The sequence below is a fragment of the Nannobrachium achirus genome, assembly GCF_963921795.1.
Source record: "Nannobrachium achirus genome assembly, chromosome: 15".
Taxonomy (NCBI): Eukaryota; Metazoa; Chordata; class Actinopteri; order Myctophiformes; family Myctophidae; genus Nannobrachium; species Nannobrachium achirus.
In genome coordinates, this window is record NC_137822.1 from 3,459,651 (window position 1) to 3,485,245 (window position 25,595).

The following is a 25,595-nucleotide window of genomic DNA, read 5'->3' on the forward strand; positions in this document are numbered from 1 at the left end:
ATGATTACTATCACAATATAGAGTTATTTAACACTGTTACTGATCAAACAATATATAGATCATTACTATCAGGATATAGAGCCATTTAACACTTAGTTTAACCAAAAAAAGAATCACTTGAATCTCTGGGACCACATTCCCCACTGTAAAATCCTCAGTATTAATTTACGGGTACATTTTGTACACATTCAAGAGTTACAGACCCGTAAGGGGTCCATTTGGTTCCTCTTTAGATATCTTTTATTTGGGGTCCTCCTGGAAACCCAGTCAAAGACCCCTAGCTGGGGGGGGGGGGGGGGGGGGATCCCCGGACCCCACTTTGAGAACCACTTGCAATACAATAAGGCTAGTTAATGCGTCGACCCGACACTAAAGAGTTGCATCCCATGCACAAACACAGGGGTCTTCAACGTTTTTAGGCCAAGGACCCCTTAGCTGAGAGAGAGAGAGAGATAAAGCAGGGACCCCCACTACGTATTGTATAAAATTGTGTTGCAGATTAAACATTTTCATATATTTCTGAAACAGCATAGACTTGTTTGACAGCAATATCATCAGTGTAGGTTGTTGGTTTAATGTGTATTTTGAGACATTGAACGATGCCTTGAACCGTCAGTGCTTAGTCTGCTTTTCTTTTCACTCACACACCAAACCTCTTTGCCAAGAATAGCCTTGTGAGCTTGTAGATTGGCTATTCTTTGGCTAATGTTCCACACAGAATAGAGATACTAGGGTCCGTCCGGTTAAAGTGGTTAGAGTAGAAAAAATAAAGTTCTCATCACACAAATATTTTGGAGGACCCCCTGTTGAAGACCCCTGCACAAACAAATGAAAGAATGGTTCCCCAGACAGACAGACAGACAGACAGACAGACAGACAGACAGACAGACAGACAGACTCACCCCTGCAGAGCGGGAGCGGGCCGCTCCAGAAGGACGGGTTCCCCTGGATGCACTTGATGGCCACCTCGCCGATCAGCTCGTATCCCTGGTAACAGACGAAGCTGAGGGACTCGCCGGGCAGGTAGAGCCTCTTGGACAGGATCTGGTAGCCGTTGTCAGGGAGACCAGGGTTCTCGCAGGAGACCGAGTCTTCGGCTGTGGAAGAGAGGAAGACATTAACGCACCGTGACGTCTGCGTGACGTCTGAACTCTACATGCTCCTCCTCCTCCTCCTCTTCGCTTTCACCTGATCTTTCCCTGTAAAGTCCACCCCCCCCCCCCCCCTGCCCTTTTCATGACTTAAAATTTTCACATGTTAACAACAACATACGAAAACTAGAAATACTGTTCCTACGAAACAGTGTGGGCTCGCTCGTAAATAAATCATTTTACAAAATAAAATAAATAAATTGTTGTTTTTCCTTCATTTCTTATGTTTGCCAACGTGACAATATTCTGCAGCGTGCTAACTGTCATGTGAAGCTCAACCAATACTCCAGCTAACACCACTCCCAGATGTTTTTCCGCCAATTTCCAATTGCACCTCATTGGCTATTGGGGAATACAGAAAGAATAGGTTGATAGCATGAAAAGTGGGGGGACATTCTGGACCGAATGACACCCCCTTCCTCCTCCTCCTCCAGTGACAAGGCTTTGACTAGCCACAGATGTTCTACTGAAGTGCCAATGGCGTTATGGGGGAGGGAGGGGGGGAGTGGGGGGTGCAGATGCTCTGACATTTCTGACAGGCTACAGGTTTGTGTGCGTGTGCGACTGTGCGTGTGCATACATGGTGTGTGTGTGTGTGTGTGTGTGTGTGTGTGTGTGTGTGTGTGTGTGTGTGTGTGTGTGTGTGTGTGTGTGTGTGTGTGTGTGTGTGTGTGTAACATATGTGACTCATGGATACCCAGGTGGCCTAGGCATGTATCATCTGCATATCAAACACACACACACACACACACACACACACACACACACACACACACACACACACACACACACACACACACACACACACACACAACATTACGTTGATATAAAAATGCAGCATGATAAAAAAAAATAAAAAAAATGAAACCATCTTTTGACATGAAGCGACGGTGGGTGATGCTGGGAGAGCCGGAGCCTGTCCAGTCAGCTTAGATAAGAAATCAAATATAAGCTCCGCTTCTTATCGTGTCAGCGGAGAGAGCGTTTCATCCGCGGTGTTACCGGAACATTTCATGACATGTTTCTGAATCCACGACGCCTGACAAACCAGACACTAAACCTGTCTGCTTTCAGCTCAACATTCTGGAGGAAAGACACTTTATATCATTGCTGTCAGGCAGGAATCTTGTACTGTATGTTCAAAACCTTTTTTTGTTGTTGATATTTTGGGGTCTTTTCTTCAGCACAGTTGAGATGGACAGGAAACAGGAGAAGACACGTAGTGACATGCAGAAAAGACAGTTTGGCTCAGAAGTCGGAAATCCAACCTGTGACTCGCTGGGCATTAGAGCCTATATGGGCCCTATTATGATCCAGGTCTTATGCCTTATGCCTTAACTTCTTTACCTTTTTTTTTCACTATTTTGAAAAACATTTTTAAATACTTCAAATGCTGATTTTCATCTGCACGTTGTGAACTTGCAGATCAGCTATTTGAAATATTTAAAAAACAAAAACAAAATAGTAAAAAAAGGCAAAGAAGTTAAGGCATAAGGCATAAGACCTGGATCATAATAGGGCCCATGTGGTATAACCACTCAGTGCCCCATAACCGTTGAATTGAGTGAAAATAGCCGATCTACAAGCTCACATGTAGATCTGCTATTTTCACTAATTTTGCTGGGCACTATGATGCAGGGTATTCATTTACGAAAAAGATTAAAATAAAACGAAAAAGGTTCAAATACGAGATATGCAACTGCTGATTTGTTATCATACAGCATTATTGTCGGATGTTTGCAATGTTTCCAAGTCTGCTTATTATAATGAGCGACTCTGGGCTTATTTTCTGTAAAGTCACTGGTAAATATTGGTACAGTAGTACCAATGACTCATTCTAGTGGGCTCCTAGAGGGCGGAGCCAAAAAGTACACCTTCTGTATGTCACTGATCACATGACCCCAACAATCAATTCCAGTTCTAGGCAACACAACAGCTCTAAGGTATATTATGACATGGTTCAATGTTGAAAACAAGTGTTATTCCCCTTTAAATAGGGCTGAAGTGATTCGTTCCCCTTTAAGAACTCACAAACGCAATGAGGGAGTCTAGATGTCCACACGGGGGTCCCTGGCTCGCGGCCGTAGCAGGTGAGAATGGCGCCGCCCTGCAGGATGTAGCCCGCGTTGCAGCTGTACTGTATGGTGGTCCCCACCAGGAGTTTGGGGTCCGACAGAGACCTGGTGGAGTGCTCCACGTGACCAGGGTCTGAACAGTACATGACTGAAAGAAAGACAATGCAACTTAGTATACATTATGACGTATTGTTTGCAAATTAAATTATACATTTGAGCAAGTACAGTAATTACTTAGTGTGCAGTTATTATTAACAAGCTCGCTCTGTGCCCTTATGTCCGCCCTAAGATTGGGATGTCAGGAGGGCTACAGCTGTCAAAATTATTACATAATCGTCTATTCGCAATTATTTGAAATAATCGTGATTATTTTTCATAATCGTTTCCATGTTGAAAAATGTTCATATATTTTTTTTTAAGTAAAAAATAGTGGAAATAGCAGATCTACAAGCTGTTCATATATATTTTTTTAAGTAAAAAAAATGGAAATAGCAGATCTACGACGCGTTGTGAGCTTGTAGATCGAATATTTCCACTATCAATGTTCTTTTTTGAGTATAAAGTTGTCAAATATGTCAGTAATTTCTTTGTATATTTAGATTATTTGTCATATCTACCATGTGCAACTTCAAAGCCTAAAAGCCAAACAGAAATATAATTGTCAACAACGAAAAAATTAAATCGTTAATCGCAATTATTTGAGTGACAATTAATCGTCATGTAAAATGTCATGGGTTTGATTTCCCGGCCGGGTCATACCAAAGACTATAAAAATGTCACCCAATGCCGCCCTGATTGGAACTCACTATCAAGGGTTGATTTGGGAGTAAATCCCTGCGCTCCTTTTCCCAGCGCCAGAGCAACGTGCACTCCAGGCAATCAGCGTTTTTTGGCTGCATCGCACTGTGTGATTCAAGATGGAAACGGTTTCCCTTTTGGAGAGGAGCGCTGCTCTTTTGATCCTCCTGCCTGTGTCTGACAAGCCGTTAATTACAACCAACTTTGAATCGTTATTTGTGCTAATAACACAGATGACAGGACGTTTGAGCAGTGAGCACCTCAGTGGTTGATAGGTTGGAACAGTGCGGGCATCATGATGTGTGTGAGCGCTATGGACATAATATCCAAAGCGCTCAAAATACGTCCTGTGGATACGGCCCCCTTACGCTGATATTAACACAATCTCTGCCAGGTATTAACGAATGGCCGGGTGAACGGTTGTCTTTTCTTTCACCCCGAAAATAGCTGGGGTCCGTAGAAAAAAAAAATTATCTGGGAAAATAATCAGAGATTAAAAAAGATTTAAAATCTGATAACAAAGCCAGACGGATATTTTTGGGGGATGGCATCATTTCCAGCACCACTCATATGTTGGCGAAGAGCGCCCTCTAGCGGAATCACTGAAAACCAGGGTTTGACGTAGCCATCGATGTCGGTGGTGAAATGGATTTGACATGATGTAGATCATTAGCCTGGAACCAGACCAATCTGTGTGAGCAAAAAAACCTGCCCTTGGCAAATGTCAGGGCTCCTGCCCTGTATTTATTCCTGCCCTGTATTTATTATTATATTGGGTATTCTGATTAATATGGGGAAAAGAGACGGAGGAGACGGAGATGACGCGGAGGCGTGGAGAGAAGTGATGAGCGACGCCGGCCGTTCCCCGCCCCCAACGTGTCACTATAAAGGGCGACCCGTCCCATGCCACGCCGAGCGCCTGCTTAGCCTAGCCTCCCCGCTGTGTTGCACGTTACATTCTCTTTTGTTTTGTGTTGGGTTTTGAATTACTGTTTATTTGGGGGATCCTTCGGAAAGATCACTCTTTGGTTAAGTTGATTCCTTTTCGTTACCTGCTTATTTAGCTTATTATTATTTTGTTTTGATATTTTGTGTTTGGACCATAGTTGTATTCTTATTTGTATTTGTTTGTAGCATTTAGACCACGGCCTCGCGCCGCGGTCTTCTGTCTAACACTCCAAATCCCTATATGACTAGTCTTCCTCTTCCACCAGCAACAGTTCCTCATAGTAGTAAATAGTATATTTTCGATATGAAACTTTTACACCTATATATATTTTTTTCTACTTGACTGTTTAATGAAAAGAAAGACTCTGTAACCCCATCTCGACCCACTCTCTTGTAATAAATATTCTTTATTTTTGCAAACTGGTGTCGAGTCAATATTCACTACGAGCCGTGGGTCATAACAGCAAATATGGGTTTGGCCCCGCTCAATTGTGAATCCATTTCCTCTCCCCCAAAATTTGGGGGACCAATCAGGGCCTAGCATTGGTCTGGTGGTCTAACCAATCGTGTCCAGAGCCATTTTTTTTAACCCACCCCTTGGAAATGAAAATTCTGCTCGCGAGTCCAGACTAATATCCGATACGCAGTGAGGAATTAGTATGAGCAACGCCAGGCTAGTAGTCGTAGATCTACGCCAATGGCGGTCAATGTGTCGACTGGGACGTACTTTTTTCACAGAAGGGAGGTTGTGTGCTCCACTGCAGGTCTAGTTGACAGGCGAGGGTCTCCTGTCCCACCAGGTCATACCCTGGGTCACACTGGTACGTGATGCGAGCCCCTCGGACCGGCGCAGCGTGGCTGGTGGTCTTCCTTCCGTTCTGGATCTCCGGAAGATCTGGACACGAGTCGTTGCGGGACACCTCTGTTTTCACAGACCAGAGCAGAAGTTCCATGAGTGGCTCCATTAGAAAAGATGTGTTATCTATTTAACAGATTTAGATTTAACACCACAGTTAAGACTGAGAGGTCGGTCTCAGAAGCTGATATTTGATTGCAACAACATTTGGAGATAACAGCAAACCTCCTTATTATCTCCATTGTCCTCATACATTTTAAATCATAAATGTAAGTTTGTCATACTACTACAGTGTTACGCAGAGTTAGCAGATCTAGCTAAAAATGATAGAATTCATTATTCATATCTTAAAGAATATACATAGTGAAGTACTGTTATGTACAGTGTACGTTATATGAAACAGAACCTCTAAGTGTGTGTGTGTGTGTGTGTGTGTGTGTGTGTGTGTGTGTGTGTGTGTGTGTGTGTGTGTGTGTGTGTGTGTGTGTGTGTGTGTGTGTGTGTGTGTGTGTGTGTGTGTGTACGTGCGTGACGGTGAGACAAATGTGATGTGATTGAATAAGGGCAGAGGAAAAGGGGAGCTAAAAGACAAAGCCTGGTAGAGCCATGTGAGAAGAGAACATGGAATGAAAAAAGTCATGTCCATGTTTTTTTCTTTTATTAAATATTATACTGTGTAAGAAAGACATAGTGTGGAAGGAACACGTTATCCCAACCAGTTCCTTTCCCCCAACATTATAATGGTGTGTAAAAGAGAATATAAAGAAATTTGCCACGTCTTTGCCATTGACACATATTGATGACCCCTGCCGGACAGAGACACCAGGGACTTTAAGCTCCGACGGTTTTCAGGGCAGCTCCACCAGGCGGAAGTACGGCTGCTATGACGCAATCGCCGTAGCAGTCAAAATCGTTAAGCAAACAGCCGACTGTTTCCCACCCCTTTTACTGAACTCTTTGATGCCCATGGTGATGCGTCTATGCAGCAGACGTTGTAGCCTCTACGTGGAAAGGTAACTTCTGGCATAGTAGGAAAGGCTGCGACGGCAGGCAGGTTTATCTATCGAGCACTGATCCATTTCCGCTTAACGTAGCCATCTGCCGTAGCCGTCGGAGCTTAAAGTCCCTAATATCAAACTGGGGGTCCTTGAAATGAAAGGAATAAAAAGCAGAAAAAAAGAAAGAAAGTTGAGAATCACGCGGGGGTTTGAGACATCCAAGCCATCTACCTCTGAGGCTCACCCATGTAGTTGATGATGAAGCCCAGTCCCTTGCCAAACACCAGGCCAGCGGGGTCCGAGTGGAAGGTGATGGTCAGGTCAGGACTGGTGGAGGACAGCTTGAAGGGTCTGCTCCCTCCCACGTAATGTCCCAGGATACGAGTGGTCACCTCGTCACCGTCCAGGATGGTCACCATGTCACTGTCGCTGATGTTCAGCCTGAGGACAGTCAAATAAAATCACACCCGTGTGAAGTGAGCGGTGCTGATGATGATGATGATGCTGATGATGATGATGGACCCACATGATGTCTCATCATTATATTGTCCAATCAGAAAAGGGACCTTCACACAAAGCCACATATAGAGGGTATGCATGTCCACTGGGACCCGCCCCCCTAATCTAGACTGAGTGGCAAAACATTGAGCAGCATGGAGCATTGGAGTTTGGAATTGCTAGTTGCAAATCACTCAACGGCCCTGCATACCACCTGTTTATAATTTGCACATAATGCAGGAGGCAGCAGGATGTTGTGATGTAGAAAACGAGTGCTTCCAAACTCTGACACTTGGAAAAATAAAAACCTGCACAGAATGTCTTGACAGAAAGTAGCTCATAACATGCCTATGGTGGATTTTTATGAAACAAAAACTTTGCAGATAGAAAGAGGATAATTCAAGCTTTCAGTACAGCCGCAATGTTGGTGAGTTAACTTAGTTTAATACAATCAGAAAGGACTTTTCTGTTTGGATGTATGGGCTGTCAATGGCAGAAATTAGTGTTTTGCCACTCAGTAGGCGTGTTCCCACATAACTTCCAGCAACAGTGATGTCACGCGCATACCCTCTATTGGAGCAAATACAGTAGCACCGCTCAAAAATAAACAAGGAAGCGATGACACCATCTCTAATACAATACGTTAACGAGGTGGTGCCATGTACTTTTTCTGTTCTGTATGTGTCTATGGAGTTAACATTCTAATAGACCACCTGGTGGGGTTATAATGTGCAAACCCTGTGTATTTGTGGTTACTTCCTGAAAGCTGGAAGCCTCTGAGTCAAAAGGCCCAACTGAAAAACACTGAGTTAATGACATCATAAACTCAGCCCCTCCTGACACCCACCTGACAACGAGGCAAACTTGAACTGGTGGCACCTAATTTTAACACTTTCTGTACACTTTTTTTTTTTTTGTTGAAAAAAACATCCTCCTAGTATAATCATAATACCTGATCAAAAAAAATCATGGCATCATCTTTTAAGGGCCGTTCTGAGTACTATAACTAATGATGTTCCCTGGACCCGGCATTGAAAAGCGATGGTCTACATTTCCAAGTATTTCACATAAATCTAGCCATGCTTATTATTATTATTATTCCATATCACAGAAGCGGCTGCTGGCCACGAGGACAGAGATGACATTGAGCTACCTGTTCTCCCAACAGGGTTAGGACAACTTGTGTACTGTAGGCCTTGAACCCAGGGGACAACAGGGCCAGGACACCTCCTGAACCCATGGGACGATGCAGAATGAACAGTCAGCACAACCAGCGCGCGCAGGAAGGTTGACATTTTAAAACTCTGTCAGACCCCATGCCCAGGGGGCGTCATTTATTTGGGGTCTCAGGGGACGATGGCAATTGCCACCACCCATAGCGTTCACATTTACTCTCAAATGCAGTTCTTTCATGCATATCCTTTTACTTACGTACTTACTATTTCATAGATAAGCGTCGTCTTCTCTGCAACCATACATGTATTAACCACTTTCAACCTGGTATCCCTATTTTGGACATGTCGTTATAGGCGACCCGCCGCCCCCAAATGAGCAAAAATAGTGGCTCTACAAGCTCACAACTCACTTTACTAATTTAAACTTGAACTGAAAACAAAGTCAAAGTGAAATAAATAAAAAATGAACTAATGAAAAATGCAATAACCTTGTTCAGCACACCTACTGTAGGTCCTTAGCTCATAGGATGATGGCATTGATACGTTCAGTATCTCCACAAGCCTCTGCTCTGACCTAGCATTATTATGAATAGTTTATGCATTGAAAATCTAGTTTAAAGCTGTCTTTAAACAGTACATATGAGCATGTTACCTCTATTATACAGTATAATGTGACGTAACATAAACCTGCCGATGGAAGTGACACCTTTTCTTGAACCCATTAACATTTCAAACACAAGTACGAATACCATGTTTTTGTGCCCCCAAGAGTAAAGTAAATAAGTGAATAAATTAAGATCAAAGATTTCAAGAAGACAAAGTCAACTGTAATATATTGAATGAGAAGACAAGTCACAAAAGAAAACACTAATAAAGACAAACAGCAAAGTTGGATATCCAACAACAGTAAGACACGTGACTAGGGCTTAAATAACCAAGGAGGTTACGTCACAGTCGCGTCACCCATAACAGTATCCTAACAAGCGTGACGAAAGCCACATTTTATATAGTAGGATATAATTTATGATACTACAGTGGAAACTCAAGTTTCAGCTTCACCCAGCTAATGTTATAGTAGCTCGGATGGTCATGATGAGCAGTTAGGGGTCAAGTGCCTTACCCAGGAAGACTTGAACACATATACTGGGCCGGTGGAGAACAAACTGTTCAACGGATACAGAATTTGTGTTGCGTGTGCACATCTGTGACGTTGCATCACAACCCATCTTATTGGCTGACAGCTGGATCAACTCAGCAGCCAATCACAGGGATTTGGGGCAGGTGGCGTAATCAGAGTTCCTCCCGCTGCATTAGAGTGGTAGAACGGACAGTATAAAACATGTGCCCGACTGCAACACACTGCCATGGCGCCGGTCCCTAACCCAAGGCTAGCAGAGCCCAAGGCAGGGTAATCTATATAGAACTATTACAAGTCAGCTCAACGAGCTTCACGCAAATCATGAAAGGCGTTAAGACATTGAAGAAGGAGAACGTTTTAAAAGGACTGAATGACTCGCACACGAGGACGGACCAAATCCTCAAGACACAGGGCATACTGAGGGATCAGGCGATGGTGCGAGGTGTTCGGCTGAAGCTCAGTACCGGTGACGCCGGTAAGGTGCTGGGTAAAGCTCTACACTTGTCCGGCCCGTCTCCAGTGAGACACGCCTCCAGTGATTCGCCTGACCACCGAGTAACCAACAGTGGAGATCTCAAGCTGTTTGGCAACGCTCTGAATCCTGAGCAGGCGCTTAAGCGCCACCGCTCCAAGATGACCGCCCTGGAGCAAACGGAGATCCACTCCTACCCAGAAATTTACTTCCTGGGAAGCAATGCCAGGAAGAGGCCTGCCATCGCTGGCGCAAGCAACAACTGTGGCTACGATGACGATGATGCCCACTATGTCATGGTCCTGCATGACCACGTGGCCTACCGCTACGAGATCATCAGGGTGATCGGTAGGGGAAGCTTCGGACAGGTGGCCGAGGTGTACGACCACAAGCTGAGGCGGCGGGTGGCCCTGAAGATAGTTCGCAACGAGAAACGCTTCCAGCGGGAAGCGCGTGGTGAGATCCGCATTCTGGAGGTCCTGCGCAAGCACGACCTGAACAACAACGTGGTGCGCCTGCTGGACAACTTTACGTTCCGCAATCACATCTGCATGACGTTCGAACTGCTGAGCATTAACCTGTACGATCTCTTGAGGAGGAACATGTTCCAGGGCCTCAGCCTGCCGCTGGTCAGGAGGTTTGCCATGTCCATCCTGCAATGTCTGGTGGAACTGAGCAAACAAAGTATCATCCATTGTGACCTCAAGCCTGAGAACATCCAGCTCAAGCACGACGGACGCACCGACGTCAAGGTGATTGACTTTGGCTGCAGCTGTTTTGAACACCAGCGGGTCTACACGTACGTCCAGTCTCGCTTCTACCGCGCCCCGGAGGTGATCCTAGAGTCGCGCTACAGCCTGCCCATCGACATGTGGAGTTTCGGCTGCATAGTGGCTGAGCTGCTGACTGGATACCCTCTGTTCCCCGGGGAGGATGAAGGTGACCAGCTGGCCTGTTTCATGGAGCTGCTGGGCATGCCTCCACAAAACCTCCTGGAGCAGGCCAAACGGGTGAAGAAATTCATCAACTCCAAGGGCTACCCGCGCTACTGTGACAGCATAACACTGCCCTCGGGGGCCATTATGCTCACGGAGTCCCACTCCCCCAAAGGCAAGATGAGAGGCCCGCCGGGGAGCAAGGAATGGAGCGTTGCACTGAAGGGCTGCAGGGACCCAACCTTTACTGACTTCATGAAGAAGTGTCTGGACTGGGACCCCGACAAGCGCCTCACACCCAGCCAGGCCCTCAAGCACCCCTGGCTGTACCGTGAAATGACCCTGCCTGCGGTCGAGAGGAGCCCAAAGTCCCCCATAGTGCAAAGGCTCGTCAAGCAACAAAGGGCCTCCTTCCAACCCAACATAGGGCCTGGAAGGAGGTCCTGTGGTGCTTGTGCCACTACTACGACGGTTCCGCTTAAAGCCGCAAGAACGACGCTGTTACCACGGCCACCTCCCAGAACTCCCAGAAACATGGGACAACCCGCCCACTTGCGCTGAAAATCAGAAGATGTATACACAAGTATTTTGTCCCAGCAGGATCACAAACTTTAACACAGACCAAGTGAGTATGAGGAGAGAAATATATTGGTAATATATTACCAATACCAGTATGAACACTTTGACCAGGAAGCAATGTACAAGCTAGAGAGGCTTGACAACATGATCCATTATTACATCCAGGCCCTGGAGAGGGACACGATCACCAATGATGATGAGAAGCAAATATTTGAGCTGGATCAGAAACACACTTCTGAAGTCACTGAGCTCAGAGAAGTGGGAAGAGCCTCTTAACACATCGGACGCCCACGTGGTTTTTGATGTCTTAATTTGCTGGTGCCCATGGCAACGCGTCAAACGCGTCATTTTACCTACCGGCGAGAGTACTGGCGAGAAAAGTAATCCGAGTATGTCCTGTTTATTTTGCGAAAATCTTTTCTTTCAGTCAGGACCGTTTTTTATCATTTCTAAGCCACAGTGTTTGTGTTACGGCATGTAGAAGAGGCTGCCGTTTTGAGAAAAACATGAAAAAAGGAAGAGAATCCGGAGAAAACAGCATTTTTGTGCAGCCGCTAAACAGGAAGTCAACGAGACACACAGCACGTCCGGGTGACGTAATTGCGCGCTGCATGTTGGGAAATGGAGTTTGTTTCATCACCGCGGTAGCCAAGTGCAGTAGCTACAGTACAGTATAGTTTACTGTACAACGCGTCAAACGCGTCGTGGGCCTCCAGCGACATCAAAGAAATTGACTTGTAGACACCACGTGGGCATCCGATGTGTTAAGGAGCCAATCCATGAAATGGAGAGAGAAGACTTCCGTGAGAACAGAGAAGAAAAGCACAAGGACATGGAGGCCTATGTTAGCTGGATCAAGGCAGACCTCCATAACTGTATGAGGTTCATACAGGAACTCCATGGCAGTATATTGGACCTCCATGAATTATACGCAAAACAGAGAAGATCACCCAACACCGAACCAGCTGGAAGAAGTTCATGAATGACCTACACTCCCCAAAGACCAAAAAGGTTTAAGTCAGTCATGAATGCTACGCACAGCGGAGTGATGTCGTTCACATAGTGGGCATAGATTAAAATGTCCACTCAACAAAGCTGAGCAGTAGCAGCCTTATCGAACTGGATGACGATACCATTTCCTGCTGCCTGTGTAGCCCGACATGAACAAGAGGCAAGGGCCTGCATATGACAAGAACCCAAGACCACAACTATGAGACCAAGCCAAAGGTCACCTTTTTTTTCCTCAGGTCATCTTTTATAGTCTTTTTTCATCTTTTTTTTTTTACTTTTTCTTTAGTCGTTGCCAACAAGGGTTTGTACTCAGCCATGGTAAATGGTGTATTTGTATAGCGCCTTTATCCAAGGCGCTTTACATAGATTGTGCATTACATTCACCCATTCACACACACATTCATACACCGATGGCGAAGGAAACCATGCAAGGCACCAACCAACTCACCGGGGTTCAGAGTCTTGCTCAAGACTCTTCCGGCCTGTGGACAGGAGGAGCCGAGATTTTAACCGCAGACCCACGGAACCTACCTTCTGAGCCACAGGAGTATAATAATCTATGTAGTTTATCATGAAATGTAATACGTTTTGTTTGGCCAAAATTATGATATTTCTGTATTATCATTCTAAACCTATTGCTCCTGCCGTTCTACATACAGTCAACCAGCTGTAGGAGGAAATTGCAGAGTGAGGCTTTGTCCTTTGCTTTTATGAAATATCCGAGACCGCTAAGGTTTTATTAAAAGGTGTTTCTGAACATGTATTCTATCGCTAGTTTGATCAGTACAAACACTCTTCCATCGTAAAATAACAAATAACCTAAAATGTCCAACGTGACACCTTGTGAGCTTTTAAATCGTGTGTTTTCGCTCTGTGCATGACATGCTTCCAAGACATGTAAATGTCCCTGCAGACGTGGTGAGCAGTTCACACAGAGTGCGAACCCGAGCGCAACCAAGCATTGTCTTAGTTCTACTTCTATGTGTTGATAAAATTGTCTAGTTGTAGTTTTCGTCATCATAGCTTTTGTTTCGTTTTCGTCAGTGAAAAAAGGTAGCTTACGCTAAAATAAAAGCGAGTCATTTCAACCACCAGTTGTCTAGTCTCCCCCAGACATGCAACACATGACTCCATTTCTTTGAGCGGTGCTAGCCGCTCCAATATATGACTTTGTGTGTATGTCCATGTGTCCCTATCCGTATGTACCCTTTCTGACTGGACAATAATGTATTCCAACACTATAGATCACCATCATATATCATCAATTCATCATCATACTGTATTTTTGAGCGGTGCTAACCGCTCCTATAGACCGCTTAAAAAAAATGATGTCACAAATGATGTCATAAATGATGATGACATGAGTCCGCTAGACCAATGAAACACTTCGATTCTGTTGATCTGTCCATGATGTCATAGTCACATAGGCACCCGATTGGTTAACTCTGATTTAGAACGCGTTTAGGCCGCCTAAATTACGTCATAAAAAATTATTGAGCGGTGCTAACATTGAATTTCAAAATAGTTCATTTGAATTTCTCAATTGTATGAGTCATGTATTATCTATAAAATACATGAAAACAAACCACACTTTTAGACAGAGCGCTTTAATCACAGGGCCCTGTCTAAAAGTGTGGTTTGTTTTCATGTATTATAGAGATATCCAGCCCAAGACAATTTTGAAATTCAAAGAATATAAATAAACAGCTTATCACAAATGATGATGACATGAGTCCACTAGACCAATGAAACACTTCGATTCTGTTGATCTGTCCATGATGTCATAGTCACATAGGCACCCGATTGGTTAACTCTGATTTAGAACGCGTTTAGGCCGCCTAAATTACGTCATAAAAAATTATTGAGCGGTGCTAACCTTGAATTTCAAAATAGTTCATTTGAATTTCTCAATTGTATGAGTCATGTATTAGTCATGTATATTGTATGAGATATCCAGCTCAAGACAATTTTGAAATTCAAAGAATATAAATATTCTTGTACTTCAAGAAAGCTTGTACTTCACGTAGATCGAAGTACAAGCTTTACCACGCCTAACCAACTCCATATCCTGGACACTTCATGGGAGCGAAAATACAGTAGAACCTCCTTCTCCTCTTTGGATCTGCAACTACTGTTGAATTTTGTACAATCGGTCTCTCATCTTGCCGGCCTTCTGGCTAAACTGGGACAGTGATCATGAAGGTGATACCTATAATAATGTCATGTTTGGCAGATCCTTGCGGATGTCAGCACTGAGTGACAGAGAGAATGTTTGCAAGATGTCTAGAATGTCTAGAACCACTCCACAGCAGATGTTGGAAAGTCTCGACCAAACAAGTCCAGTATTTGTCTGCAACTCTACAGATCCTTTTGTCATTGTGGTTAAAGTAAAGCAATAGAAACTGTGCATGACATTCCAGCTGCTCTTCATGCTCTTTGGTCTTGGGCTTCTCAGCCATCATTTGCAAGAAGACATCAAATATCGTCCCAACAGAAATAACACATGCCAGACTTGTCTTTTCGAATGACTTTGTCTTCAAAGTATCTTAACATGACCTTTCAGGGTCATTAGAATGCACTATCCTCATGTATTCTAATATTTAGGTACCGGTATGTAGACATGGCAAAGTCCAGCTTATGGTCCTTATAGTACCAGTACTCATCCAGACACCACAGCTCCACACAGAACACCTGGAACACAAAGAAGGGGGCGGTGGCTCTCTCCCTGAAGAGCTCCAGGAAATCAGGCACCATCAACAGTTGGGTCTCTCCTTAGGTCCTCTGTACAGGTGGGTCTCTCCTTAGGTCCTCTTCCTCAGGTGGGTCTCTCCTTAGGTCCTTAGGTCCCACTTCTCCAGGTATTCTTTGTCTTTCTTCAGGTGATGAATAACACCGGTAGGTTTCCCCCGCACAGTCCTTTCCAAAGTTTCCTCTGCCTTCTGGATGCCGAGTCTGAAGTCGGCCACATTTGGACGCAGCTTCCGTCCCCTATGGTAAACAGCCAGTGCAGACTCAAAATCCCCCATGGTGCACAGTGCCTCTGCCTTACAGTACTGTTTAAGAGATGCCTCAGCGTCCTTTAAAGCATTTTCTGGATCCCCCATCTTCAGGAAACATTTAGATCGCTCAGCGAGGCAGTCCTTGTCTTCCACCTTGAGCATTAATCCCATGGAATAGCTTTCTATAGCTTTGATATAGTGCCCCTTTTGGTACAACTGATCTCCCATTGCCAAATAACTTTGAAATGTCGGGAAGAAGGGGATGACCTTTGGTGGGATGACCTTTGGCGCTGGGGCTCCTTCCGTGTCAATCATGGTGGCGGCCATTTCAGCCTTTTTTGTGGTGCTCGCTGCTCGTGCAATACCAGACAATTGTGATCCGCTTTTGGAGAAATTACCTGTGTTGGTTTGACTGCTGCTTTTATATCCGTTACGCTGACGACAGATCTACCCATGACGTCATCCATTGCTTTGTGGAGTTCAGTTTTGAAGCCTTGATTTCGGCAAATTGGATGTACTGTAGCCTACATGTAGGATGCTGTCATCATGCCATAACTTGTGACCATATACTGTAGGCCTATTTGTTGTTGTTGGGTGGGAGAGGAACTGGGGAGACACATCTTTGCGATCCCCCATCTTCAAGAAACATTTATTTTAGATCATCCGACATAATGTTCAAGTGCCACGTTCCTTTCCCTACAGAGAGAAAGACAGCGAGAGGGACATGGAGTAAATAAATGTCCCTCTGTGAGTGACACGTCACACGTCACACTTTTGCCTTGCTCATATCTCCACAACCGTTGCCCCCATCCATGCCACATTTTGCACACACACTCCTTACCTGGCAAACTACAACCTCCAAGGACCCCTGGTGTAAAAAATGACCACATGTGCAAAAATGACCAAATGACCACCCCAACGGGGCTGCTCACGGGGAATTCCTGGGGACCACCCACTCCTGGTGCTCCAGAACGGATGCAAAAGTGGTGGCGCCCCCAGTGGAGGACCCCCTCCACTGCAGCTCACATAAAATGCCGTAACTCGGGCTAGGAGCGTCCGGGAGAGCCGGGGCCGGTACCTATTCGTCCGCCAAGGCAACGCGGAGACCCCACCCCTCATTTCTCACATGGCCCTCTTCTAGCGCCACCTGCAGGCCGATTTTTAAAACACATTTTTGGACACTGCTCCTACAGTTTTTGCCCTAAAATCACGCAAATCGCTACACAGTATGTCTACACTCATCCCATCAACATTAATCTGTCCCATATAGCGCCACCTTCAGGCCGATTTTTAAAAAACACATTTTTGGACACTGCTCCTACAGATGTTGCCCTAAAATCACGGAAATCACTACATAGCATGTCTACACTCATGTCATCAACATGGATCAGGAAGATTTTGGAAAAACCCATTTTTGCCCTATTTGTGGAGATAAGCGACCATCTCCCGATTAGGGAGTCTTACTGGTACTCCCTAAATATTTCTGCATCGCACGGGTGCACAACGCCTCGCGGTGCGAGGCGTGTGCTTGTAGATCGTCTTTTTCACAATTGAACATCGTTTTTGAAATGAATAAAATAGTTTTGGACATACAAGGTTTACACCCGACAACAATGTTTTAATAGTTTGTTTTGTCAACTGTACAAATTAGTCAAATCGGCACAACATATGATGAATGTTTCTCTTTTCGTTGTTCAGATTGTAAACTTGCAGACTTTTTAAGCAGTTCCCATTATGACTCAAATTTGGACACATCTGGTCTGGCCTCATCCTATGCCCCTGGAACTAAGGTCAGAGTGAGTTGTAATGCTGGCTTCGTGGGATTCTTCAATTTAAGGTGCATGGATGATGGCTGGTATCATCAAGGTTCTAAATGTGAACGTAAGTATTCCCATCAATCTACTATTTGGAAAACATTGTGAATAATGATGGAAAACATGTTAAATCTAGGGTCTATAGGTCTAGGTCTCAGGTGTGATGTTGGAGTAACCAAGCTCCACCATGCAAAGGTACTGTGCTATAATTATTTAGGCTATAGTCATTTCTAAACTTCTCCTTTCCTCTCTTCCTCAACCCAGGCAATAAGGCTGGCCAAAACATCCTTCCTATTAAACAATCAACTTTTTGTCATACAATTGCACACATTGGCCTTCTATTATAACTACTGTATAACTTTCATTATATTCTTTGTAAATAATACTAAACTACATTTTGCATTTTGACTTACACATAAGTTGATGAAAAAAGTTGCCTTAATTAAAACACATTTAAACATGAATGTATAGGCCTACACACTTAAGCACTGTACATTTGCAAAATATATCCAATACCTCATACTATCATATATACTGTGGATTGGTATTTTGTGTGTGTTTGTCAACAGAGCTCATATGTGCACTGCCACCACGGATTGATAATGGGAACGTGCTTGGCAATACCACACTGTATAATGAACATCAAACGCTGAGGTTTAGGTGTGATCGAAAGTTCAAACCTATTCATCCAATGTCAACAAAATGTACAAGAGTGGGTATCAGAGCGGAATGGATTCCTACACCATTGTGTGTCCGTGAGTATCTTATTGAGAATGATTGAGTAACTTAGTGAGTATATATATATATATATATATATATATGAAATATATGATGAGGAAAGATGTTCATCATGGTCCTATTTATTGCGACCGTCAGGTTGCAGTTACTATGAAAAGCTGTCAGTCTGTCTATCAGTCAGTCTGTTAGTCTGTCAGCATGTCTGTCCGTCACGTCACACTTTTGCCCTAGTCATATCTCTGCCACCGTTGGCCCTATCAATGCCAAACTTTGCACACAGACTCCTTGGATGGCAAACCACAACCTCCACCTCCATTTCTCACATGGCCCTCTTCTAGCCACCATCAGGCCGATTTTTGCAAAACACATTTTTGGACACTGCTCCTACAGATTTTGGCAAAAGTGTGACTCACTCACTGACTCACCCGTGCGAAGTGAGCGGTGCAATCTAATTCCTGTAAGGGCGCCTGCGCGAATCAGTGTTGATAGGCATGCATGGCAATATTCTTTGTGTTGTGTATGATGTCAGTCTAGAGGTCTGCTCAGACTATATAAGGTTTTCGTGTGTCCTGACCTTTACACCATACAGAGGACGGAACCATCTCTGGACAGAACCAGCTCTGCCACCAGAGCCTGATGACTCTGGTGGTCGTCAGTTAGGCAACCAGGGACCTTATTTGCCTCTAGATTTTTGTTTATGACCCTATACTAATTATTTCGGCAAAGCCGAAGTATTTGAATTTCATACCACGATTATTTTGACCAAAGAATCATCCGTTATCCTGGGGCGGAACATTTGGTCTAGTTAACTCATGTTACCCTCATTAGTGACAGCATAATCTTTTTTTTCCAAAAGCTGTTTATTTGTATTTTATATTTTTTGGAACCACAGGCCTTGCAGCAACAGCTGTACAACCAAGTACAACAGCTGTCAGCCAAGTACAACAACTGTCAGCTATGTTCAAGACCACTGACTTGACTGAATCTTTCAAGAAGAGCTGGGCCCGAAGAGCCCGAAGAACTGGGCAATCAGTGGATACCCAGTGGATATTGTGTTTATTTGTATTTTAAACTTGTATTAGTTGGCTATATCATTTATAACCTGTAAGATCTTCCACAGTCTGTCTAAAAGTGTGGTTATTTTATCGCTTATAAGTGAATATTCATCTAATACAATTTTGAAATTCAAGGTTAGCACCGCTCAATAATTTCTTATGACGTATCTAGCCGTCTAAACGCGTTATGACGTATTTTACGCGGCCTAAACGCGTTCTAAATCAGAGTTAACCAATCGGGTGCCTATGTGACTATGACATCATGGACAGATCAACAGAATCAAAGTGTTTCATTGGTCTAGCGGACTCAGGTCATCATCATTTGTGACATCATGGTTTTGGTAAAAAAGCGGTCTATAGGAGCAGTTAGCACTGCTCAAAAAAATGCCCTAAAAAAAATTATATATATATATATATATATTGATTTTGATGTGTGTATAATATGTGTTACATTAAATTCTGCTTCTTACATATTTTAGGACATTTTAGAACTCTTATGGCCACATTCAAAATAAGCATAATTGTACTTGGTGTACTGTTTGCAATTTGTTAATAAAGTACTCAATTTGAACACTGTTGCTGAATGCAGTTTATGATGTTTATCAAACGTGATGTATTTTAACTTTATTTCTCTCTGATATCTAGAACTGTTCAGTGTTCACTAAACATTTGACACCCAGGTCTGACAACAGACATCCTGTGTGAAGAACAGAGTTGTATCGGTGATGCAGATTCAGGGGGTCCCCAGCAAAATACATTGACGTTTAACCACTTTATCCCTATTTTATACTTTATTCTTCAGTAAACAAACCAACATATAGTAGCCTACAGTATAACTGTATAGTTTATCTGCGGGACAACTCCCGAACGGACGGTTAATTCCCGATACAAATAAAATGTTGGCCTTCGTTCCATTTTGGGGGCTGGGCGGCCAACAAAGTAAATCGTCACTGTCTGCCCGAAACCTCGTATCTCCAAGTTTCAAATGTGTAAATTTTTTCGCAAAGCAAAGCCTTGCTTCATCATACAAGGCCGGCGTCGCACAAAAGTAGTGAAAACTACCCTATCGGTAAGAAACAAATTGACCCTTTTAACTGTGATTATAATACATACTAAATTTGTATTACAACTATCCTAATTATAATGCACTATAATGGATTATAACTGTGATTATAATACATTATAAAGTATTAATGTATTACTATCTTATATATACATTCCTCTAAGAGCCGCATCCCACTTCCAAGCCCATTCACGCCCCCTTTACATCGACTTCAACTCATAGGTAGAGCGTACGGTGTTGGTAGAACGTAAGGAATACCGCCCATAACTCTATCATTGGCCCCCCGTTGCCATGGTGACCGCCGTCCATTGGCTCGTATTCCCAGCTATGGGACCGGCGGATCCAATTTCAACCGAGGGGGGCGTAGCCAGAACACACACACACACACACACACACACACACACACACACACACACACACACACACACACACACACACACACACACACACACACACACACAAATAGCTAATAGTTAGCTCACAACTTTCCACTTTTCTCTTTCACCTCAATCGCAGTAACATCCGTATACACCACGTCATCGCATCACCATTTTTTTTTCAAAACTTTTTTTTTCTCAATTTTTTTATTTTAATTTTTTTTTCTCAAAACATTTTTTCTTCTCAAAAAAATTTTTTTTTTCTCAAAAAATGTTTTTTTTCAAAAAATGTTTTTTTCTCAAAAACTTTTTTTCTCAAAAAAAAATTTTTTTGCGGCCCAAAGGGCCGCAAACTTCTAGTGATAATTCTAATATACTATGATAGATTATAATAGTGGTTATAACACAATAGAATCTATTATCATGTATTACAACTATATCCTGGTGGTGTAAATGAAAACCCAGTGAGTGATCAGTAATTATGATGTGTTTGGCCCTGTGTGGCCTAGCTCAGACCTACTCTAGATTGGATACTTTTTAGTACCCCGTTTAGTACCACTTTCACACCACTCTACCCAGGACCTTGTAGTGGAAAACCTCACACAAGTGGGCGGTGTGGTTTGGAGTGGTGTGGAGTTGGGCCAGTGGAAAAGGGGCTTATATATAGCCCCTTTTCGACTGCAGTTTTAGCACCACACCACACCACACTACACCACACCACACCGCACCACATAAAAGTATCTACATTTTCCATACAAAAAACTACCCCTATCGGTAAGAAACAAATTGACCCTTTTAACTGTGATTACAGTTTACAGTTTACAGTTTAGGCATTTAGCACAGGGGTTTTCAAAGTGGGTGATGGGGCACCCTGGGGTGCCGCGACAGCAGTCCAGGGGTGCCGCAAGATCATTTGATGATATTTGGAATTTATTTGGACACAAATAGTAACATTTTTAACTTAAAGTACAAAGTTATTTTCAGTCAGTTCTAACCAAAATGGCTATTATCTCAATGTTTTCCTAAAATATCATGCAGAAACCTCTGTCGCACAAAACTAGTGAAAACAGCCGATCTACAAGCACACAAGTGTGCTTGTAGATCGGCTGTTTTCACTAGTTTAGCTACATTTTATAGATGATTTATACAAAACTAACGGTCGGTTTTGGACATACAAGGTTTCCACCCTACAACGACGATGCTATAAACATAAGGTGCTGGGAGTGAAATGTATAATGTAGGGGTGCCTCGGATTAAAAAAATATTTATGGGGTGCCCCGAGACAAAAAAGTTTGGGAACCCCTGATTTAGCAGACGCTTTTAATCCAAAGCGACTTACAATAAGCAGATAACATCACAATAATAAACAAGATAATATGTCAGTACATCATCAACAATATAACAAATGCAAATGAATATCTATCTAGAAAAAAAACAATATAATCAAAGTTCTAAAAACCTAAAAAACAAAAACAAATGCTAACTAGCTTCATGTGAGACATGAATATCCAAGTCGTGCTGTTGAGCAGCCTATGGCACCGCTCACTTCACACTGGTTGTGTCCAGTTCCATGGTATTAGTAGTTATTAACCCTAACCCTAGCCCTAGCCCTAGCCCTCAGGTCCAGTTCCATGGTATTAGTAGTTATTAACCCTAACCCTAGCCCTAGCCCTAGCCCTCAGGTCCAGTTCCATGGTATTAGTAGTTATTAACCCTAACCCTAGCCCTATCCCTAGCTCTCAGGTCCAGTTCCATGGTATTAGTAGTTATTAACCCTAACCCTATCCCTAGCCCTCAGGTCCAGTTCCATGGTATTAGTAGTTATTAACCCTAACCCTAGCCCTAGCCCTAGCCCTCAGGTCCAGTTCCATGGTATTAGTAGTTATTAACCCTAACCCTAGCCCTAGCCCTAGCTCTCAGGTCCAGTTCCATGGTATTAGTAGTTATTAACCCTAACCCTAGCCCTAGCCCTAGCCCTCAGGTCCAGTTCCATGGTATTAGTAGTTATTAACCCTAACCCTAGCCCTAGCCCTAGCCCTCAGGTCCAGTTCCATGGTATTAGTAGTTATTAACCCTAACCCTAGCCCTATCCCTAGCCCTCAGGTCCAGTTCCATGGTATTAGTAGTTATTAACCCTAACCCTAGCCCTATCCCTAGCCCTCAGGTCCAGTTCCATGGTATTAGTAGTTATTAACCCTAACCCTAGCCCTAGCCCTAGCCCTCAGGTCCAGTTCCATGGTATTAGTAGTTATTAACCCTAACCCTAGCCCTAGCCCTAGCCCTCAGGTCCAGTTCCATGGTATTAGTAGTTATTAACCCTAACCCTAGCCCTATCCCTAGCCCTCAGGTCCAGTTCCATGGTATTAGTAGTTATTAACCCTAACCCTAGCCCTATCCCTAGCCCTCAGGTCCAGTTCCATGGTATTAGTAGTTATTAACCCTAACCCTAGCCCTACCCCTAGCCCTCAGGTCCAGTTCCATGGTATTAGTAGTTATTAACCCTAACCCTAGCCCTAGCCCTAGCCCTCAGGTCCAGTTCCATGGTATTAGTAGTTATTAACCCTAACCCTAGCCCTAGCCCTAGCCCTCAGGTCCAGTTCCATGGTATTAGTAGTTATTAACCCTAACCCTATCCCTAGCCCTAGCCCTCAGGTCCAGTTCCATGGTATTAGTAGTTATTAACCCTAACCCTAGCCCTAAGCCTAGCCCTCAGGTCCAGTTCCTCAGGTCCAGTTCCATGGTATTAGTAGTTATTAACCCTAACCCTAGCCCTAAGCCTAGCCCTCAGGTCCAGTTCCATGGTATTAGTAGTTATTAACCCTAACCCTATCCCTAGCCCTAGCCCTCAGGTCCAGTTCCATGGTATTAGTAGTTATTAACCCTAACCCTAACCTTTGGAGACTCAAACCTCGCTAGGATGCCGGCCTTTTCACGAAAGGATTTACAAATCGAGTCCTATTCAGGGATGAAGTTCATCAACGCAGTGGATTTACTGAAGAGAACAAGAATCCACACGGAAGTAGCACACTGCATTATTTCACTCGGAATCAACAACAAGGAGGCAGGGACCACTGTCTCAGGTAAGAAAAGCATTGCGACACTTCTCACAATGGCCCAGGATACATTCCCACATGCCAAGATACACATGCCACTAATTAACTATTCAGATAGACTACACCATGGGGAACAAAGGATTCTAGAAAACTTAAACACAGAGATAGAAAAAGCTAATTTCATCCCCAAATTGGATGAAAGGGATTTCGAAACTGATAACGATCTGATCCACTGGAAGGACAAGACAGGCGAACATATGCTGACACATTGGTTAGCTTGTTTAAACTAGACAGCCCCATAAGCCAAAATCAAACGGGGCTAGATACGGATAAAATGAGTAACCTCATTAATTTATCCAACTATTTCCAGCCGAATCAACATGAAAGGGAATTGTTAGAAATGGGGCTCTCATTTGTACCTACACTAGACATTTACAAAAACCAAACCAAAACTCTCAAGAAAGACATGGCAATATTTCACAGAAGGCTGAAACTGGCTACCCACTTTGGAGTAGGAGACGAGGAGCAAATCCCACCCTTCCAGCCAAAATCAAATTGGGAACCCGCAAACGGGATTCTCCCAAACAGCCTAAAACAGCTGATTACAGCTGACCAAATTTGTATTAATAGTATCCCAGCACACTTTAGGGAAAAGGACAATCTGACAAAATTACAAGTAGCTGCACTTAGATCATTAGCGAATAACAAAGACATTGTTATAAAGCCAGCAGACAAAGGGTCGTGCATTGTTTTAATGGACAGACATCAATATCTGCTGGAGGGTGAACGACAGCTCAGCAACCCTGATCATTACAGACAACTAGAAGAGCCCATTTACAAACAGACGGCCATCAAAGCCAAGGACATTATACAGAGACTGAGGAGAAAGAGACACATTAATGCAAAACAAGAGACCTATTTACTGGGTCAAGACACACCTAGACCTAGAGTTTTTTACTTATTGCCAAAGATACACAAGAGTCCGGAAAACTGGACTGTACCGTACCAAGTACCTCCTGGGAGACCAATTGTAAGTGATTGTTCTAGTGAAACGTATCACACTGCTGAGTACATAGAACACTTTCTCCAACCGCTCTCAACCAGACATCCCAGCTATATTAAGGATACATATCATTTTTTGGAGAAAATCAAGAGCATTTCAATTCCACAGGATGCCTTTCTGTTCTCGATTGATATAGATTCCTTATACACAAACATTGAAACTGAGGCTGGATTGCGAGCGGTGAGAGAAACGTGCCAAAAGTATCCAGATAGCAGCAGACCAGATGAAGAACTGCTGGAATTGCTAGAACTAAATCTAACGCAGAATGATTTCGAATTTAACAACAAGTATTATCTCCAGATAAAGGGCACAGCCATGGGGAAAAGATTCGCCCCCAGTTTTGCCAACATTTATATGAGCCTTTGGGAGCACACAGCCCTACAAAAATGCAGGCAACAACCAAGCCACTATTATAGATTCCTGGATGACATATTTGGGATTTGGCCTTATAGTGAAGAGGACTTCAAAGAGTTTATCAACACTTTGAACACACACCACAGGTCAATCACAATCAAGTACGTACTGAGTGCAGAGAAAATAGATTTCTTGGACGTAACAGTGTTCAAGGGACCAGAGTTTGGAACTAGCCAAAAGCTGGATCTGAAAGTATTTTTTAAACCCACAGACACACATGCACTCTTACACAAGACATCCTTTCATCCGGCGCATTGTTACACAGGAATAGTAAAGTCACAACTTTTAAGATTTAAAAGGATCTGTACTCAGGTCAGTGACTTTAAAATAGCCTGTAAAACACTTTTTAGCGCATTGAGACACAGGGGATACTCACGAACCTTTC

At 43.6% G+C, this 25,595-nt stretch overlaps 2 protein-coding genes across 2 annotated transcripts in view; one reads left to right on the forward strand and one right to left on the reverse strand.

Moving 5' to 3' along the window:
* Positions 1-25,595, reverse strand: part of sez6l (seizure related 6 homolog (mouse)-like) — a gene marked incomplete at both ends in the record, with an annotated part of 190,279 nt that overhangs the window by 10,673 nt on the left and 154,011 nt on the right. Inside the window, 4 exons of the mRNA XM_080742871.1 lie at positions 903-1,097; positions 3,183-3,374; positions 5,700-5,894; positions 7,071-7,267. Coding sequence (XP_080598997.1) covers positions 903-1,097; positions 3,183-3,374; positions 5,700-5,894; positions 7,071-7,267 — 779 coding nt within the window. The remainder of the gene's footprint in view (positions 1-902; positions 1,098-3,182; positions 3,375-5,699; positions 5,895-7,070; positions 7,268-25,595) is intronic.
* Positions 9,959-11,605, forward strand: LOC308299043 (dual specificity tyrosine-phosphorylation-regulated kinase 2-like; the record flags this gene model as incomplete). Its single annotated transcript, XM_080742769.1, has 1 exon — positions 9,959-11,605. The coding sequence occupies one exon, from the start codon at positions 9,959-9,961 to the stop codon at positions 11,603-11,605; it is 1,647 nt and encodes a 548-aa protein (XP_080598895.1).